The sequence below is a fragment of the Papaver somniferum genome, chromosome 3 (assembly GCF_003573695.1).
Source record: "Papaver somniferum cultivar HN1 chromosome 3, ASM357369v1, whole genome shotgun sequence".
NCBI lineage: Eukaryota > Viridiplantae > Streptophyta > Magnoliopsida > Ranunculales > Papaveraceae > Papaver > Papaver somniferum.
This window is the reverse complement of record NC_039360.1, coordinates 223,466,582-223,483,475: the sequence shown is the minus strand read 5'-3', so window position 1 is coordinate 223,483,475 and position 16,894 is coordinate 223,466,582. Positions and strand designations below refer to the sequence as shown.

General features: G+C 37.6%; 2 protein-coding genes across 2 annotated transcripts; both read right to left on the bottom strand.

Moving 5' to 3' along the window:
• Positions 1–1,124: 1,124 nt before the first annotated feature.
• LOC113362160 (probable WRKY transcription factor 53) lies at positions 1,125–2,761 on the bottom strand. The gene is made up of 3 exons (XM_026605129.1): positions 2,272–2,761; positions 2,060–2,188; positions 1,125–1,958 (listed from the first exon to the last, which is right to left on the bottom strand). The coding sequence occupies exons 1-3, from the start codon at positions 2,586–2,588 to the stop codon at positions 1,418–1,420; spliced, it is 987 nt and encodes a 328-aa protein (XP_026460914.1). The 5' UTR covers positions 2,589–2,761; the 3' UTR covers positions 1,125–1,417.
• Positions 2,762–3,826: 1,065 nt separating this feature from the next.
• On the bottom strand, positions 3,827–5,304 carry LOC113362159 (EP1-like glycoprotein 4). Its single transcript, XM_026605127.1, has one exon. The coding sequence runs from the start codon at positions 5,261–5,263 to the stop codon at positions 3,929–3,931; it is 1,335 nt and encodes a 444-aa protein (XP_026460912.1). The 5' UTR covers positions 5,264–5,304; the 3' UTR covers positions 3,827–3,928.
• Between the last annotated feature and the right edge of the window lie 11,590 nt (positions 5,305–16,894).

The window sequence follows — 16,894 nt, the reverse complement described above, 5'->3', positions numbered from 1 at the left end:
GAATGTGATTTTGATATGTTTTTTTTTGTATAAACGAATATGTGGTGCAATGGTAGCACAACTGACTATATATGAGAAAATGTGTGTTCGACTCACACTAGGTTCACTCTTTTTGTGTATATGTTTTTATTTTTGGAGACAACTTGTGATAGTTGCCTCCATATTTGGAGACAACTTGGGCTAGTTGCTTTCATTTTTGAAAACAACTTTGTGCTAGTTGCCTTCACTTTTGAAGACAACTTGATCTAGTTGCCTCATATTCGGAGACAACTTGAGTTAGTTGGCTCCATTTTGTTTTGCAACTTATTTTTGTACACTATTTGTTGGAGACAACTGGAGCTAGTTGCCTCCACTTTTGGAGACAACTTGAGCTAGTTGCCTCTGATATGGACACAACTTCAGCAAGTTGACTCCACATGACGGTGGTAGTTGGCGGTGGTGATGGTAGTTGACGGCGGCGGTGGGTGGCGGATACGAGGAAAGTGGTGGTGGTCTGCGGTGGTGGTGGTTGTTGGTCGGTTGTGGTGGTGGCTGATGATCGGCGGTGGCGGAAAGTGGTGGTTGGCGGTGGCGATTGGCGGTGACGGAAAATGGTAGTGGTCGGCGGCGGGGGCGGTGGTGGATGGTGGTGGATGGCAGTGGCGGAAAGTGGTGGTGGTTGGCGGTGACAGCGGTGGTAGTTGGTGGACGACGGCGGCGATGGACAGTGGTTGTGGTGGTGGACAGTAATGGTGAGCAGTAGAGTGTTCTTTGTTTTTTTTAAATAGTGTAGTGGTAGTGATTATGTATATAATCATATAAAAAGGGTAGTTTAGTAATGTATTAAGCTTGAGTATTTGTATAAGTTGATAAGGGTATTTTGGAAGGGACCCTATAGTAAGGGTATTTAAATAATTTTCCTTTCACAAAACTCTAGAAAAATCTATTTCGACCAATAAAAAAGGAGGATTTTCAAGAGCTAATTTTCTCTAGAAGTCTTTAGATTTCAATTGTAACTACAGTGCAACTAAAATCTTGCTGATCTTTAAAAAACAACCAAATGTACATAAGCTTAGCTAACGAACAGATATCCTACTTCTCTACTCATATGTAATGAAAGCAATATGATCTGGATTCTGAATTCAGAGATATAGAAAAATCTATAACCTGCTCAGGGTATAAGTTAAGCAGAAAGCAAGCACATTGAAGAATCCTTTCTATAGAAGAAAGCCATACACTTACTAGATTGTCTAAATGATGTTCATCAACAAAAACCCATGTTAACAAAAAAATAATATGAAATCGTTAAGATAAGACATGCAAAAAAAAAAAAACAAAAAAAAAAAACTGTTCCACACCGACAGTCACATAAACACCGTCTTTAGAATACTAACTAATCTGTAAGTTAGAACCAAACGAGCAAATGAAGAGTATGAAGCTAAGGATGGAAGTAGTCAAATGGGGAATATTGGTTAAGCTCCACCAGGTCAAGTAAAACTGCGTCATCAAAATTAGACTGACGATGATCCGAAATATTATGGATAGTGTTTGTATCTTCTCCATTCAACTGTACATGGTATGACGATAGAAAATAGTTCCGGTCGAACGGCGAGAAGTTGTGGTTTTCCATCTTAACAAAATCAACTGGCGTCGAAGAAGAAGGGAAAGAGAAGGACGATGATGAAGAAGAGAGCTTTTGTGAGTCCAGTAATAATTCGTCTTCAGTTTTGATTCTTAGACCTTTTCCAAAGATTTCAAAGATCCCTTCCTGTGACTGTTCAGGATTTTGATCTTCTTCTTGATGATCCTGGCTCTGATTTTTGCATTGGTTGTGCTTAGCTTGTAAATGGGATGCTTGGAGACAACTATGCTTTCCTCGATAAGTAACATCGTAAACAGAAGGGTCTTCACTAGATCGTTGAACTTGCCTTGTCGCCATACATCCTTGATTATTCCGGTAGGTACACCGATAATAACTTCTGAAAACATAATAATAATCATTTTAATTAGTTAAGTGTTTGAAGTGGAAAAACAAAACAAATGTACTTTACTAGAGTAGTTGGTTCTTATGATTACGTACCTTGGATGCCTGGCTCCATGTATATCCTTTTGACCATACTTTCTCCAACTATAACAATCATTAGAGGATCCTTCTATTCCAGCTCCCGAACCAACACTAACTTTTTCAGTCCATATAGGTTGTATTTTCCTGCATAAACATGGAAACATAGGAAATTAAGTCTTCAAAATGAAAAAAGAATACAATAGTATTTATTATAGTATCTTACGTACCTTCTCTTCAATATATCTTTACTGTGCGGATCAGAATCATCACTTCTTGGGCTACAGTTCTTCAATGGCGGCGAATCGGCTGAACTCGTAGCACTGGTTCTTGTTGTCAGGTGAGTGGGAGCGACATCCCACCCGGATCTAGTCGTTGTTGAAATCGCTCTATCAAGCGCCGATATGGCATCTTCTAATAGTACCTCTCCTGCTGGAGAAGATTTATGAAGATGAATCTTCAGCTTCTTTACTAAGTCTCTCGCTTGTACTAATTCATTGAACAAATCCTTTTGTTGCCATTCCCCGTTGATATTGTTGATCTCCATTTAGAACAACAACAAATGGAAAAAGATCTTAAGTAGAAATATTGGACTGTTTGAAGCTAATCTTCCAGCTTTGAAGAGAAGAACGGGTAAGTGATTGGTGAATAAGGAGAGGAGACGAGGCTATCAACCATTTATATCATGGGGAAAAACTTTTCTAGATGATGAAAAGTAGTAGAGAATCTAAAGATGGAGGAAACCTTAAAAGTGTTTGACCAAGAAACACTTTGACTTGCTAATAAGCGAGTAAAAACTTTGAAGAAAGTCATGGTCTTACTTGGCAGAGTCCAAATGTACGACTTATTCAACGCGCCCCATTGTTTCTGTCCTATAAGTTCTTTCTATCCCGATGTGGAAAAAGGAAGAAAAAGGAAAGAAAAGTAGAAAGTCATACTGCTTTTTCCTGGCTGCCAGGGGTAGAATCGGTAGAACCAAATTAGAAAGAAGAGATTCGAATAATGACGTAGGACCATGAACGTCATCAAAATCGTTTATGACGCCATATTATGCATGTGGATAGTGTATTTGATGCGGTAGCTTAGCTCGCTTCGGCAATGTGTGTCACCCACCAAGTTGAACAATTAATAAGCTTAGGCGAAGGCTAAAGACAAAGTAGAACAAAAATATACAAACCACTTGCTCTTGTTAATATTAAATAATCACTACGTAAAAGTCGGAGAATATAATACGACCACTAGTCCTCAAATGCATCGTACAATGCTCACCTTAAAAATAATTTCCTAGTTGCTTCGAAAACAAAAACAAAAAATTCCTAGCTATCACTCGATTGGTAACGGACTAACACTGTATTCATATCATTTTTTTTTTTTATTTTTTTTTATCTTTCCTATGTGTTGGGCAGTGGCCATTGCAGCCTCTTTGATTTAAGAGGCCCTTACGCATTTCATACTACCATTCTTATCTTCTGAAAATGGGTCATTTGTCCGAATATTTTTAAAACATGGTTCAAATGGACGAGTAAAAATTAGTATGGGTGAAATTGACACAAAAAAAATAGCAAGGATGAAACTGGATTCATCCAGACTTAAACTTAAAAAATAGCAAGGATGAAACTGGATGCATCCTGATATAAATTAAAAATAAGAAAAAATATTTGAAAATGGATAGCATGAAACCGTTTACATATTTTTGTCCATTTAAACAGTATCAAAACCTAAGTGTCCTTTTCATCCAAAAATTATTAATTTTGGTCTTTTTAATTAATTTTGTGTCTTATTTATTGGTTCCCGAAGGTTTTTTTGCCGTTATGCACAGAAGAAAAATTTAAGGGATTCCAATCATACATTCGGAGCAAGTTGCTGATCATAAAAAAAAATTATCTACTACTTGGCATACTTAATGAAAGCAATATGATCTGCACTAAGAGAACTAGAAGAATCTATAACCTTTTTCAGGGTATTAAGCTGAGCAGTAAGCAAGCACCTCGAAGAATCCCTTCTATAGAAGAAAGCCATACACTCACAATCGTCGCTACATTTCTTCTTGCATACTTCCATCTTCATAGGTCCATCGCCTTTGTTTATTTCTGAATTCGCCATGAAATGATCCACTCCCTCCAATTTGTAGTAACTCACATTAGTATTGGCTGCAAACTTATTAGTTGGGCAAGAAGGAAGTTTTGATGGCTTACAATCTTCGGTCCAGCTCTTCAATCCAGTAGGTGTTGGACAATAAACACATTTATTGTTCTCACATATCCCAAATGAGCCACATTTCTCAGGCAACATACATTCGCTCGCGTATTTCCACTCGTTAGAAAATCTTGTAAACGTTGTGTCCCATGCAGCGAGTTGGCGGGTCTTATCATAGCTAAAGATCCGCAAATTACCATCCGAACCAAGTCGAAATAGTGATAAGATGGCATTGTATTTAGGTTCTGCCCAGCCAGATTGTCCACTATTGGGTTCATACTGGAACACTAAATGGTTAGAACCATCGGACCAATGGGTAGCTTTGAAGGTTACATTCTGTAAGTTCCCCATGTAACCAGGGGTTACACCATAATAGGCCACTGGTTTTCTTGAAAGGGGACTTTTGTAGTATAACTTTATGAGGTGTTCTTCCAGTACCATGCTATAAGCTCCGTTTACTAGTTTGTTGCGTGAACCTATACCTCGCGAAAGACTCTGACCAACTAAGAGAGTGTCGGTGGGGTAATGAAAACTTTGCCAAACAAACGCACCATTTTTATCAAGCAAGACTAAGTTTCCGTTTGAGAGAAGTTTGATGTCTGCAACACCTTTATTGGCAGTTCCAGTTTGCCAAGCTACACGACCATCGGAATCAGCTAAGACAAGATTTCCGTTGACGCCGAAGACTAGTGTAGCGTTTTCCCGGACATGTCTTGTTAGGTTAGCTTTCCAAACCCATCGGAAAACGGTGTTGAATTGAGGTTTACCAACACCAACACCAAGCATAAATGTGTTAGAAGGAGGAACAGTGTAGAAACAAACACTAAAAGGGTTGTTACTGTTGTGGTTAGGTATGTTTAGTGCACGGTATTGTGCACCCAATTCAACAGCATTGCTTGAAGAAATCGGTCCGCGATTGAGAAGCTTGAATGTCTTTGATATTGGCACATTAGCTTGAACTATTATTGAAGAAAAGGTGAAAATGTAGAAGAATATGAAACATGAGAGCATAGAGAAGTACTTCATATTTGTAACAGAAGTTGACTAAAATGACTTGAGAGTTGAGATTGATTTGAATGGTAGAGTAGGAAAATCATTTTCGGTTATCGATTTATAAGTACTATAAAGCTACCGTTAGTTCACTAATATATTGTGGAAGTTGCTATCATTTCCAGGCAAGTGGTGTAGGTGCGTTTGCTTAAAGTACTTACTTTATATACGGTTCAAGCACGCGGGTTATCTTATTCTGTACAGTGTCATCTGTGGCGACTTTTGGACTGCAGAGGGATGAATGTAATTGGATTTTTCTGTTATGATTTGGATACAGAAAGCAAAGCAATCAAATGAAGGCACTACTACATAAAGAAGGAAATTAAAGATAGCAAATCATTATCAAAAGTGGTTAAAGGGGAAAGCAAATCCTTATCGGAATTCGGAAGTGGTCGATTTATAAAATGAGTTTCATACTGGCCAGATTTTGTTTGTATATGCAGCTTCAAACACATATTTAGTACATCTAGTCATGCCATTTTAAGCAATTACACATTCTTATTTTAGCAGTAGCTAGACATATTATTGTTGGCGAGCTAATTCTTTTAAGTACGTATCACAAGATGCAAGTTATGCTGGACGCTCTAATGATTGATTTTAGGGTCCTTCACCTTTCTAAGTTTTTCGGCATGGGTAGAATAATGGCAACTGCAAGATGAAACTTAGCTTATATAAAGACAACTCTCTTTATTGATGTTTAGAAAATCTCTCAAAACTAAACACAAGCTCTAATCTTGCTCATATGATCAACCACAACTTTGGTGATCATATATATATAGAACTATGAATTCCTTTTCCTAGTCCTATTACCTTATTACATGTCTTTCATTTTCTTAGAACTTAGCTAGCTCCTAATTCTTAGAACTTCATGTATTTCCTATTCTTATCCTAACCAACTTGTTAGTGATTTCTATATTGAAGATTAACCAACATTCTCCCCGTTAAGCTTCAACCTTACCCGTGACATATCTTGTACTCCAATCAATTGTCTCATTTCTTCAAACTTGATCCGATCTAATGCCTTTGTCAATATATCTGCTTTCTGCTCAGTTCCTGGTATGTGTTCAACGTTGATGATCTCCTTCTCGATACATTCTCGTATGAAATGATACCTTTTGTGAATGTGTTTCGTCTTCCCATGAAACACTGGATTTTTAGTGAGTGCAATTGCAGACTTATTATCAATCTTGATGAGAACTTTTCCAGGTTCTCTTCCTTTGATTTCACCCAACAGTTCTTGAAGCCATATTGATTGTTTAGCTGCTTCTGTTGCGGCCATGAACTTAGCTTCACAGGATGAGAGGGCTACAGTGTCTTGCTTCTGTGAACACCATGTAATAGGTGTTTCTCCTAGATAAAATATATGACCAGTTGTACCTTTTCCATCATCTTGGTCAATATTATGACTGCTGTCACTATACCCAACAATTCCTTTTCATCCTCCTCGACCATACTTCAATCCACAGCTGATTGTTCCTCTTAGATATCTCAATATCTGCTTTATTACATCACCATGAGACTTGCGTGGACTCGGTATATAACGGCTTGCTACTCCCACAGAGAAAGTCAAATCTGGTCTTGTGTGTAATAAGTATCTTAGGCATCCAACATTTCTTCTATAACTCGTTGAATCAATATCAGGTTCTTCTTGTGTCTTTGAAACTTTAAGTCCAAACTCCATTGGTATCTTAGTTGGATTACAAGTTTCAATTCCTGCTTCTTTCAGAATTATCCTTGCATAAGCTTCTTGTTTAATTTGAATCCCATTTACTCCTTGATGGACTTCTATGCCAAGGTAATAAGTGAGTTTTCCGAGGTCTGACATCTCAAATTTTGATGACATTTCTCTCTTGAACTCATTGATCACCTTAAGGGAGTTTCCAGCTAAAAATAGATCATCTACATAGATTGCAATCACAAGAAGCGTTCCCTTTTCTTCTCTTCTGTATACAGAAGTTTCTTTAGAACACTTTATGAATCTCATTCCCTTTAAGATTTGATCTAACTTTGTATTCCAGGCTCGAGGAGCTTGTCTTAGACCATATAGAGCTTTTGATAACTTATAAACCTTATGCTCTTGTCCTTTTACTTCAAAACCTTCTGGTTGTTCAACATACACATCTTCTCGCAATTCACCATGTAAGAATACTGTCTTAACGTCTAAGTAGTGAATTTCCCATGAGTTTTATGCAGCTTCTGCTATTAAGAGACGAATTGTCTCCAGTCTAGCAACTGGTGCGAAAACTTCATCAAAGTCTATGCCTGATTCTTGAACGTATCCCTTAGCTACAAGTCTTGCCTTGTATTTGTTAATAGTTCCATCAGCATTTCTTTTAACCTTGAAGATCCACTTAAGACCAATCACTTTTACCCCACCTGGATTATCAACTAGATACCAAGTCTTGTTTCTGTTGATTGAAATAATTTCTTCTCTACATGCTTGTGTCCATTTAGTCGAGACCTTTGCTTCCTGAAAATTCCTTGGTTCATCATTAACAGAAAGTAGCATAATCTCACATTCTTCTGCAGCTTGAAGAACATAATCCTCCAGATACTGTGGCTTTTGTATCTGTCTTGTTGATTTTCGCAGTGGAATGGGTTGAGTTACTTTATCGATCTCTTCTTCTTCTTCTTCTACTTCTTCGTTATTCTCAGTGTTTTCATTATTCTCTTCTTCTTCTTGATTAACATCATTGTTTCCATTGGTATTGATGATTATGGGTCCTTCGCCTTCATCAATTACTTGAACCCATCTCATGTGAAACATTCCTGGATCCCTACTTGGTCCATCATTAGTTTCTAAGGTTCTGAAACTTATGTGTCCTAATCTTGCATGCCACTTCCATGTCTGATCTTCCAGTCTCATATTTAGACACAATGGCCTTCTAATCATGAGACTTATCTTGTAGAGTCTATTATGTGAACATGAGACACTAACTAAAAGTCTTCCACTTGGGTCATGAACTGTTAGATAATCTTGTCGCATTCTAACATCACATCCAACTTCTGTAGCTTGTCCTAAACTTAGAATGTTGCTTTGTAAGTTTGGGATGAAGTAGATGTTTGTGACAAGCTTCTGTTCTCCGGTCTTGCTCTGAAATAGAATTGATCCTTTCCCTTCAATTTCTACAGAAGATCCATCCCCAAACTTCACTTGTCCTTTGATTTTTTCATTGAGTTCAGAAAAGTAGTGTCTCTTACGAGTCATGTGATTGCTGGCTCCATTATCTAAATACCAGATTCCTTCTTCTCCATCCTTTGATTCGTAGTTCTTTGGTATTAGTTTCCCTTCGTTTAAGAATACAACTTCGTGCATGAAAAGAGTTGTATCTGCTTCCCTTGTTTCATTCTTGTTTGCTTCTTCCATCTTTTGTATTCTTTCAGGGCATACAGAGGAGAAGTGTCCTGGTTTATCACATCTGTAACAAATAATGTTTGATCTATCCTTCTTTTCTTTCCCTTGGTTTTGATCATTCTGACTTGTTGTTCTATCTTGTGAGTTAAAAATGCCTCCCCTTCCTCGGCTTCTATTTACTCTACCACCTCTTCCACGACCTCTTCCTCTTGTCGCAGAGTTTTGTTGGTAAGAGTTTGTGTACAATAGTTTTCCTTGAGTTTCTCCATTGTTTTCTTCATCGAGGATTCTCTCTTCATATGCTTTCAATCTTCCAATTATATCTTCATAGCTAGTCTTCTTTAAATCTAAGACTTGTTCGAGAGAAGCTATGATATGAATATACTTGGATCTTGGTAAACTATTGAGAAACTTCTTTACCAGTTTATCTTCATCAATGGATTGTCCAAGTGACGCAGCTTTTGTGGCTATCTCTGATAGCTTTCCTGCAAAGCTATCAATAATATCAGTGTCTTTCATCTTCACTCTTTCAAATTCAGACATTAAGGTTTGCATACGGGCTTCTTTAACTCGATCAGCTCCGAGATTACGTGCCTTTATTGCATCCCAAATTTTCTTTGAAGTTTCCCGATCACCAACTTGTAGAACAAGACATTCTGGTATTGCTTGAAAGAGTAATCCAATGGCAACATTGTTTTTGTCTGGGTCCAATGTACCAGGATCAATTGTTTCCCAAACTTTGTAGATTTTCATCAGTACCTTCATTCTCATGGCCCATACTGTGTAGTTTGTGGCGTTGAGGATTGGAACTTGTATTGATGGTGGCGTGAACTGTTTTGCACCCACAATGGTGGTTTCGTTTGCCATGGCTCAGAAAAAAGCTCTGATACCAATTAATGGCAACTGCAAGATGAAACTTAGCTTATATAAAGACAACTCTCTTTATTGATGTTTATAAAATCTCTCAAAACTAAACACAAGCTCTAATCTTGCTCATATGATCAACCACAACTTTGGTGATCATATATATATAGAACTATGAATTCCTTTTCCTAGTCCTATTACCTTATTACATGTCTTTCCTTTTCTTAGAACTTAGCTAGCTCCTAATTCTTAGAACTTCATGTATTTCCTATTCTTATCCTAACCAATTTGTTAGTGATTTCTATATTGAAGATTAACCAACAAAGAAGCTTGTGGAGCTTCATGTTCTACATCAGGTGAGACAGCTTTTGTTTTATGGAATTTTTTCCTGTTCGACTTCTTGGATTTGGTGGAAACTTGTGAAGTCGCAGGCGCAACACTGGGAGCATCATGATTGAATTTAGGATGTTTTTTCTTTTCAGTCTTCTTGTTCGGGAAACAGAAGTTTGGGGAGCCATTGGTTCAGCAGCTGGGGAGACAGACGGAGCAATTTGTGTAGGCGCCACAGGATTAACACATGGAGGAGTTTGCGGAGCAAGCTCAGCATTGAAGGGTGCAGCAGGGCTCGGTGTAGGCTCGAGAGGTTTGTAAGCTTCAATTGGTGCTGGTGCCATTATTGGTGCCTCCATAGGTGTCGGTGCCTCCTTTGGTGGCAATGTAGGTAGGTCAAATGGTTGATCTGCACACAGTTGTAGTGCCAAGAATTAGTAACTTGATTAGTCAATATATACAGAACAGCTCTATAGATTTTCTGTAGGTTATTGCCATATACATACCATCATCTGGTGGATATGGGATGCAGCAGATACAGTAATCTATTTTTTCTAGATTAGTGTGACAGTAGGATCCTCGATAGTCTCTAAACGTATAGTACGCCATGCATCTTTCAGCACAACCAGAGCAGCCATCACCAGGTCCAAAAACTGGAGCTCCGTCTTCACAGTACTCAGCGTTCTGCGCAGTTGAGATCTCTGGACAGACCATACCAAAATTTATTTGTGTTAATGTCGAACCCAGAAACGCATATATAAACAATAAAACAAAAATCATTAAAACTGTCTTTGAAATGAAAAAAGGAATAAATATGTTGGGTAAATTACTAATAAAGTAACTGAGATGAAGATACTTAGCTCAGAATAATGTTGTTGATGTTGCTGCACAGAAAATGTAGAGGCACGTAGACTACGCTGTCCTAAAGGCAATATCGCCTGCCACTCCTCTGAGATGCTACAGCAGTTGGCGAGTCACCTCCAGGATACAACTACAGTTAGTACCCCTCAATGTAGCATACAATGAGGGTACCCTTAGAGCTTGGCAGAACTTAAAACAATAGAAGAAATGTTTACAGAAAAACAGAGGGAGAGTAGAAGAGATGTTTTCTCTGTGTTATCTTTTCTGAGATTACAACTACTCTCTTATATAGTGTTTGTGTAGTTACAAACAAGAAAGAAAACACATGCGTATGACAGAAAAAACTAGTTATGTTGGATTAAAGATAGTGCAACAAAAGTTGTTTTGTCAGGCATGGAGCAGTGTGTTGCTGCCAAGCCAAATACGTACATACAAGGGAGCAAGGAAAAAACACGTACAAACAAAGAATCCAAGACAAGCACGTTCAGACAAAGAAGTCAGGACAAAACTCGTGCATACAAAGAAGCCAAGACAAGCACGTTCAGACAAAGAAGTCAGGACAAAACACGTGCAGACAAAGAAAAGATTCTTCTACTTGTGTGGAAAACAAGTACCAAAAATTTCAGCCCGAGCCCGGACGGCGTGCGTGCTTCTGTGCGAAGCACAGCGCGTACGGGAAAGGCAACCTTGCCCTAGTCTAAGCCTCCCCCAAGCACAAAAGTCTAATGACCCAAGGGCCATGCCCTTATAGCCAACTCTATGGTATTTATGTCTAAAACTCTTTAGATTTTAGTCAATGTGGGACTATTGTTTTATCTATTCAAAAGAAAAAACAATTAATGGGCAATAGGTCTAGGGATCAAAACATAGTCCATGGAAAAATTGGTAATTTTAAAACGTTTTTTTCTAACAAAATATACTTACGAGAAACCGATAAAACAACAGATACAACGGAGAAACATATGAAAGAATAGAAATTACTAGCCATGGCTTGTGAGATTTAGTATATATCGACCTAAAACTACTTGGTTTCTACTATATATATATATAGCACTGGCATTGACTTGCATTTTTTTCTGCTCCGCAGCACTGGCATTGACTACTTCTTTTTATAAACACACGTCTCCTATCTTGCACTCTTGTTCTGGCTTGCTGACTTTTTCAGTGGCGTCCATAAAAAGAAAGAATCGACTGTTTTAGTCCAACGATAACGATAACTAAACGCAAATATAGCTAGAGCGTTTACAAGTCGGGTCCATATCTTCTGTGCCAAAGTGAATGTGAGCCACCTGTGCCAAGCCAATAAGGTGGCGATATTTGTACTCCCTTATTTGTAACAGAAGATCCAGAATCATTATCGATTCCGTTACCAAATTAGGAGGTAGAAGATAAATAAATTTCAAAGTAAGTATTAGGGTACGTTGTTTCGTACAAGACCATCAAAAAATATAAGATAAAAAGTTTTAAGTGTCTTCATTTTTGACTTTTAAGATCTTACACATTGTAACTATTAATCGGAGTGATTGTCAAAACAAATTGAAATAAACCATGAATCCTGCAAAACATCATCACTTCAGTCCTCTAACCAGTGTCGTCACCTTATTGGCTTGGCACAGGTGGCTCACATTCACTTTCGCACAGATACGGACCCTTACAAGTCACAACCCATGCATGTATCTTGTCCTTTATTTGTATTATGAGGTTTGACTCTAAAAAGAAATGCAAAACTTATACCGCAATCTAATGGTATTTTGAGATTCACTCTATATATCAAAATGGGTTTGAAAATAAAGCAGGAGACCGAGCCAAAAAAAAAAAAGCAGGAGTACCTGATAATGCTAAGTACACATCATGTAATAATTTTCTCATGGTTAAACACAAAAGCATTACATTTGTGGGTCTCTTAACCCACTTATGAAACTTAGAAACTGTATCACATTTGTCAACTATAAGGTTGAAGGATGATGCATCAAGGATAGACTTTAAGCTGCTTTCTGTTTGTCACTCTATTGGCTGCTGCCACTGCTTCTGCAGAAGGAAGGGTTTGTGAAGCGGTTGACACCATCTCTGAGTAACCTACACACATATTTTGCACCAAAAATTACTATACTATACAAAAGCAGTAGTAAAAAGTATAACCAAGGCATTATATGTATTCTCAAGCAATGATATTCTCTTTTTTATTGCCAATTTGCCATGTACCTGCATCTGGCGGATATGGAATGCAACATAAGCAAGATGTGACTCCTTCTAGATTAGTATGGCAATAGGAGCCTAGAAAGTCTTTCTTGTACTGCAACAAACACCTATTAGAACAACCAGAGCAGCCGCCAGGGTTAAAAACGGGACCTCCGTTTTCACACTGTTCTACGTTCCCGGCTGTTGATGTCTCTGCGCACATATGGAAGCAAAAATCAATATCATGTCTATGTATAATGCAAAAATGAATCCGTTAAAACTTTGATCCCGCCTTTGGACATGCCGTAATACTTACCGGAGATGCGTAGAATAATCAAAACAAGAAGGAAGCCGAAGAAAGAAGCACAAGCTTTAGCCATGACTTATTGTGTTGCGAGATTTGACACTTGACTAAAACAAATTCCATTTATTTATACAGAGATTACGCACACGCACCCATCTTGTCTTAAAATATCAATATGGCACTATCCATATTCACCCACACCCATGCCCATACCCACACCCACACCCACACCCACACCATGTCCTCTTTGCCATACCTTGGTTTCAGTTGAGATAAGGATAAACATACATTTCTATTCTTCTGCAAGTAGCTTCCATGCAGGTAGACTTATATGAGAAAAAGGCTTTCCTCTTTTCCTTTGAACCAAGATCCGAAATGAATATATATATCAAAAATTCTGCTCCGACCGTCCATATGGACAACATAAAAATCGTGCAGCACAGACAAACCTTCAAAATGGGACCTTATTTTTCAGGAGCGATCCACTTTACGTATGTCTACACAGTTTCTGTATTGAATGATGTTGGACTATAAAAGATAAAAATAAATGTTGAACCGAGTTTCTTTTCAAGAAGAAACGAGATTTTAAACATGGCATTGACTAAATGCAATCCACACAATTAATAAATCATATGGCTTTGGTGCGAAACCCATTATACCAAAAGAAAAAAAAGTTCTTTACCTAGATCGGGTATTTGTTTTTGGGATTTTTGTTTAAACTTGAAATACAATCTCAAAAGTTTGACATTGTGATCAGATATCGATTCCGATAGGCTAAGCTGTCGGATATTGGATATTTATCCGATAATATCCGGTTCTGAAAGAAAATGCTAAAAACCCTTTAAAACATGTTCATAATTGAAATTTAAGTTCAATTTTTCAAACATTTCATATCGGATATTAGGATAAATCACAAATATGGTTAGGGTAAATCACAAATAGATCCATGTTCTATCGGATATCGGATATTAACCAAACGGATAGAGCCTAATCCGATTCTGATAGGTTAAGGAAGAAATATCCGATAAGTATCCGTATCCGATAAAACGGATAAAATCCTATAGGATGGGGAAATTAGGCGCAAGCCCAAAAAAAATAATATTCTTATTGTCAGGCCCACAATTAATTTTAGATACCGTGACACCCAAAATTATCCGAAATTATTAAGAATCAATACATAACTCGTTATGCATACTATTTTTTCAGGCATAACTCGTTATGCAGCCTAATTTTTCAGGGGTATAATTGGCAACGCAACTTGGATATAACATATCTAAAAATGCGCGCCTTGGAATTTTACAAATTTTATACCGTTGGAAATCTTTTTAAGAGAACTACAAAACGAGTACAAACAACAGTATCAAATTTTTGTTTTTCACGAAAAAATCGGAGGTGATCATCATTTTAAGCAAAAAATTAGAAAACTGACTACATATTCGTTATGCAGCCACCAAAAAAGATGCATAACACATTCTGCAGACGCATAACGAATTATGCAACCATTTTTTCGACTGCATAACAAATTATGCATCTGCATAACAAAGTTATGCATCTATAACAAGTTATGTAGCCATTGTATTAGTGCGTAACTACATAAAAAATTGATGCATAATGCATTATGCATTTATTTTCTCGATGCATAATGCATTATGCAGCCATATTTTCGGATGAATAACAGGTTATGCATCCATTTTCGCGACTGCAGATATTATTGTAGGTGCATGACAAGTTATAAAGTCTTTGTTTTTGTTGGTTTCAGTACCAACAAAAAAGTTGCTGCATAACGTATTATGCAACCGTTTTCTGGACTGCATAACAAGTTATGCAACAAATTTTGTAGATGCATAATAGGTTATGCATCCATTTTCACAACTGCATAACAAATTATTCAACCATTATGACCAACACCAACGTCAATACATCAAGCAGCTTCCCAGCAAACAACGCCAACATGTTGCGGAACGAGGGAAGAAAATTTTGAATATAAACTAGACAGGATAAATTTCTTATGGTGGAGTCGTGGAGGTGAGAAGGATTCATTGAGAGGTGTTAGAGATAGTCATTCCCGACTTTTAGTTTGTACGACAGCTTTACAAATTGTTAGAATCTTTGATTTGGGGTTGGGAGAGTGAGCTAAAACAGCTAATACTTTAGAATACAGTATAAGAAAATTATCGCGTACACCACAAACTAACACTTAATGCAAATTATTAGAATATGGTATTGCGTAACATCCACAGCTTCCGTTTCATTCTTAGCAGCTGCGTATTCCACCACTTCCTTAAGCTCGCCAGTACACCACCATTCTCATCAGTCACTTCCTTTTAATTTATAACCCCAACATCACATCAAATCCTACAGCAGCAACTTCAACTGTAACCTCTTCTTCCCTAAAACACAATCTGCTTCTTCAAATTGACACCAGCTGTGACTCCATATCATCTCACCTATCTAAGATGCAACTGCAATACCAAATTCAACCCATTTCCTAAACATACATCTAGGTTTACATGCTATCCTTTATTGTATTACACCAAGGTCCATAAGCTACAACTCAGAAAAGAGTTTCACGAAAAGAGAAAGAAATCGTGAAAAGATAGACTATAACTTCCCTTATTTGTTGTCTTTTGTTCATAATAGATCTGTTTGAAATCTACCGATTTAGCTGCTTGAATTCTTTTTCTTCAACTACTGATTGCACGGTGAAGGAGTACCTCTACGACATCTTCCATGGGAGAAATATAATTTGATTTGATTTGATTCGATTGATTTTTTTTTTCTTTCCAGAAATCAATCAATCATACAGAAAAAACCCCTAATTTCAATTTCGAATCTCTGGATTGGTTTGACGAAACCCTAAATCTCCACCTTTCTCTTTTGTCTTCTTGATTGAATCGTTGTGGAATTCTGATCTTGAGGAGAAAGAGAAAGAACCTGATAAAACTTAATTTCAATAATTTTGGGTCTGAGAATAATTTTTCCCTAGAAAATGGGTGCGCGCCTTCAGATTTCTGGGTGTGGGTTTCACAGTGGGAGAAATCTGAAAAATGGGGGTGACTGTAGTTTTCACATCCCGAATAGTCGGAAACGAATTTCAGATATCAGACATATATTGACAGGCCTACCTTTAAGGAAGGAAAAATGTCAAATTCATGAGACAAAACCACTGATTGGTACATTTTTGAGTTAGTTTTGACTCGAAAATCAAACACATAAAATCAAATGCAGACGAGTCAGGATATTTCGGTCATATCCAAAACAAATCAGATCCACAAGTAGGGCTGTCAATGGATATTCGATATCCGGTATCCGTTTCCGAACATTCGGATTCCGTTAGGTTAATATCCGACATAACGGCTGTCCGATATCCGATAACCTTAACGTAACGGATATCCGTTTATTAACATAACGCTACCGGTTAAGGGAGTTTCCGTTAGGTTAATATCCGATACCGTTAATGTATAACTATATCATAAAATTTTCGGAAATTTTCGATACATAATATCCTTTAGGTTTACTTTTTAGCCATTTGCCCCATGTCCTAGGCACGTCTGGCACGGAGACGGCTCCTAAATAGACGTGTCCAGTAAAACACTTTTAACCGACTCAGCATGATAGCGGCGTAAGAGTCAGACCCTATTAATTCAGACATATTAACCCTCAAATGAGTCAGACTCACAGGAGGATACAATCGCCATATACAAAATTCTTCTCC

Bases quoted from the DNA above. Each gene is read 5' to 3' on its own strand.
- LOC113362160 (XM_026605129.1), bottom strand. From the start codon at position 2,588: ATGGAGATCAACAATATCAACGGGGAATGGCAACAAAAGGATTTGTTC. The intron at 2,189-2,271 runs GTACGTAAGATA...ATGTTTATGCAG, and splicing joins AAAGATATATTGAAGAGAAG to GAAAATACAACCTATATGGA. The intron at 1,959-2,059 runs GTACGTAATCAT...TTATGTTTTCAG, and splicing joins CATGGAGCCAGGCATCCAAG to AAGTTATTATCGGTGTACCT.
- LOC113362159 (XM_026605127.1), bottom strand. From the start codon at position 5,263: ATGAAGTACTTCTCTATGCTCTCATGTTTCATATTCTTCTACATTTTC.